Genomic DNA, 3,487 nt, shown 5'->3' on the forward strand with positions numbered 1-3,487 from the left:
CTCTTGTCCTGTCATATGGGACAACTGGAAAGAGTTTGTCCCCGTCCCCTTGACACCCTCCCTTCAGGTACTTATACACATTGATCAGATCCCCCCTCAGTCTGCTCTTCCCCAGGCTGAACAGACCCAGCTCTCGCAGATGTTCCTCATAGGACAGATGTTCCAGTCCTCTGATCATCTTCGTAGCCCTACACTGGACTCTCTCCAGTAGCTCCATGTCTCTCTTGTACTGGGGAGCCCAGAACTGGATGCAGTACTTGAGATGAGGCCTCACCAGGGCTGAGCAGAGGGGGCAGGATCACCTCCCTTGACCTGCTGGCAACACTCTTCCCAATGCACCCCAGGAGACCATTGGCCTTCTTGGCCACACAGGCACATTGCTGGCTCATGCTCAACCTGTCATCCACCAGCACTCCCAGGTCCTTCTCTGCAGAGCTGCTCCCCACAAGGTCAGACCCCAGCTTGTACTGGTGCCTAGGGTTATTTCTTCCTCGGTTCAAGACTCTACACTTGACCTTGTTGAATCTCAGGAGGTTCCTCTCCGCCCAACTCTCCAGCCTGTCCAGGTCCCTCTGAATGGCAGCACAGCCCTCTGGTGTGTCAGCCACTCCTCCCAGCTTGGTGTCATCAGCAAACTTGCTGAGGAGGCACTCTGTCCCCTCATCCAGGTCATTGATGAAGAAGTTGAACAGGATGAGACCCAGTCCTGAGCCCTGCGGACCTCCACTAGCCACAGGCCTGCAGCTAGACTCCATGCCACTGATAACAACCCTCTGAGCTCTGCCTTTCAGCCAGTTCTCAATCCACCTCACTGTCCACTCATCTAGCCCACACTTCCTGAGCTTCTCTAGGAGGATGTTATGGGAGACAGTGTCAAAAGCCTTGCTGAAGTCAAGGTACACGACGTCCACTGCTCTGCCCTCATCTACCCAGCCAGTCATTCCATCATAGAAGGCTATCAGATTGGTTAAGCAGGATTTCTCCTTGGTGAATCCATGCTGGCTACTCCTAACCACCTTCTTTTCCTATATCCACAGAGCTGAAGTTACCTCTAGCCTTTCAGGCAGCCTGCAAATGGGCAGAGCTACCTCTGAGATAGAGGATGACCTTCACCTGCCCATGAACTGGACCCACTCCAAGAGTTCCTCTCCTGTTGAGTCTGCAGGGATGCAATTCTTCTGCCACCAGGGAGTGGGGACTGATCACCGAGCATTTGAGCTTCTCCATGCCACATTTGCAAGCAGCTATAAAAGAAACCAACTATAACCCTTATGGCAACTGGGAAACAAAATAGTAAAACTAATATATAGAATGACCGTAATTAAAACAAAAGCCTGTGCTATAGTCTGCAAGGATTTCCTTTCTGCAAAACAAACGAAGAATTAAGAATAGCTTAAAAATCAGAAAGTATGTGAAAGATGCATAGGACAAATTTAAAGGAAAATAGCTTTGAAAATTTCTTTGGAAATAAATGAAATTCTTCCTTAAACCATTCTGGCAGAACAGAGAAATACTTTCTCATTCCTTTGACCAGCATATTTTTAGGGCAAAGATAAAGATTTCTGAGAACAGCATATCAGCTTCACCAAACACCCTGACATCAACTCATATATACCAAAAGTTCATGTGCAGAACTATTGCTCTTTAACAGCAGAAACTGCATAATAATCACAGAAATGAACAAATCAGAAAAATGTCATATTCTCCTTATGGGACGCATTTTAGTTGAGCATTTCTTCTCATTGTTCCACCCCTGCAACCAAAATGTTAGCTCTGTCTTCTGTCTGCCATGCAAGAGCAGGGCTGGCAATTTTGGTGGCTCAGCAGACTCAGGAGCCTTTTGCTAGAACGCACTTCGACTTCAAAGCTGCCAAGTTGCGTGCCTGCACAACAAAATATAATGGCTCAATTCTGGAAACCTTCAAGTAGCTGCACCTCCAGTTATACCGAGCACTAGAAAACGCTCACATTTCTCATGCAGAAATACTGCGAATGCTGAGGTCCATCTAGTGGCTGCTTCTTGAAGGCAGAGCTTGTGGCAATCAGCTTACCGGGGACCCAAGAAGGGGGCTGGGTGAGGCAGAGGAGGGAAGAAGATGCTGCAGCCGTTAAACGTAACCCCCCGACGGAACCAGGGCTGGAACGTGGCACAGCCCAGATGCCCCAGTCCTCCACTGCTGGCTGCCAGCCCTGGTCCTGCCGTGAAAGGGATGAAGAGGAGCTCTGCAGTGCACAGACAGGTTTGCTGGTATGACAGAAGTGCAGAACTGCAACCTAGTTCCCAGAGCAGAAGGAATGGGAGGGCCTGAATTCTTTCTGCTGCCTCTTTTGTGACCAGCTGATGCTGCAAAACCGTGCTCACCTGGAGAGATCTCTGTAACACATGTAAACCACACCTGAAAAATAACCGGGAAACCTGGCAGAGAAGGCGGCACACAGAGTTCTGGGTCTCTTCAAGTGCCAATGTTCATACATATATCAAGATCCTGACACAAAACAGAGCTTAGGTGCCCAAACATAATATGCCTGTTGCATCTGGCAGGATGACTTTCTTGCCCAGATATTCCTTCCAGGCCTCCATTATCCCGACTGATCCAAACATTCCCAGGCACACATTTGTGCAAGTAGAACTGCCCTGCACAACCTAAGCACCTTTTAGGCCAGGACCCAGAGGGTATAGCCCCCTTCTCTCTGGGAGCCCTGCCGTAAGACTACCTCTACCCCTCAGGGTTTAGCTGCCTGTGTGCCAAGGATTCAAGATGTAGCTATATTATAGCCCTGCTTTGTAATTTTGGCTCAGACTAAGAGCTTTGAGAAAGTCTGCAGAGAGATGAGGAAGGTAAAACTGAGAGACCGAAGCATGGCTATCTTAAGGACAGGATCTTTGATAGCTAATGAGGCTGGTTGTCCAGGTCAGGGGCTAGCGAGGAATGACTATGCCAAGATGGCAGCATCAGCAATGTGGACAGAGCTGGTGGCAGGCAGCAACTCAGCGACACTGAGGATCTGTTCTGGGTTGCCACAGAGGGTGGCCCTTCCTCTCCTTACTGATGCCTGCCCGGCCAGCAAAGGCTCCCTTCATCCCTTCTCGAGGATGATGGCGAGCACATGAATACTTAGCCTAACAGCTTAGTAATTGTAGCTACTTTTGCATGTGCTAGTCAATAAAAAATTGCTTTATGCTTTTACGTTGTACATATCCGCCTCACAGACTCCTTCTGCAGCCAGTTTAAGGTGTCCAAAGAAACCAACTCCAAACTGGGTGTGTAACAAGGAGGCAGGCGACTCCGAGAGCTCCAACGCACAGGATTTCAGTCTGAACAGCACGGGAAAACTCAGAGCAGAGCAAACACCATCGGCAGCCCTGACCCCAGCAGAAGGCACCTGACAAACGGGAGCCCAAGCCCCAGGCATTAACTTCCACGGGCTGAAGGAGGCCACGAACAAGGCTCCCGCCGGAGCTCGGACCCGACGCCGCCATGGTGCC

At 49.8% G+C, this 3,487-nt stretch overlaps 1 protein-coding gene across 1 annotated transcript in view; it reads left to right on the plus strand.

Annotated features, from left to right (window-relative positions):
• The first annotated feature begins 2,860 nt into the window (after positions 1-2,860).
• Positions 2,861-3,487, plus strand: part of LOC146587781 (uncharacterized) — a 7,323-nt gene continuing 6,696 nt past the window's right edge. The window contains exons 1-2 of the mRNA XM_085319005.1: positions 2,861-2,912; positions 3,212-3,262. Coding sequence (XP_085175131.1) covers positions 2,861-2,912; positions 3,212-3,262 — 103 coding nt within the window. The remainder of the gene's footprint in view (positions 2,913-3,211; positions 3,263-3,487) is intronic.

Source organism: Rhea americana, unplaced genomic scaffold (genome assembly GCF_003343005.1).
Source record: "Rhea americana isolate MKP2758 unplaced genomic scaffold, rheAme1 scaffold_567, whole genome shotgun sequence".
Taxonomy (NCBI): domain Eukaryota; kingdom Metazoa; phylum Chordata; class Aves; order Rheiformes; family Rheidae; genus Rhea; species Rhea americana.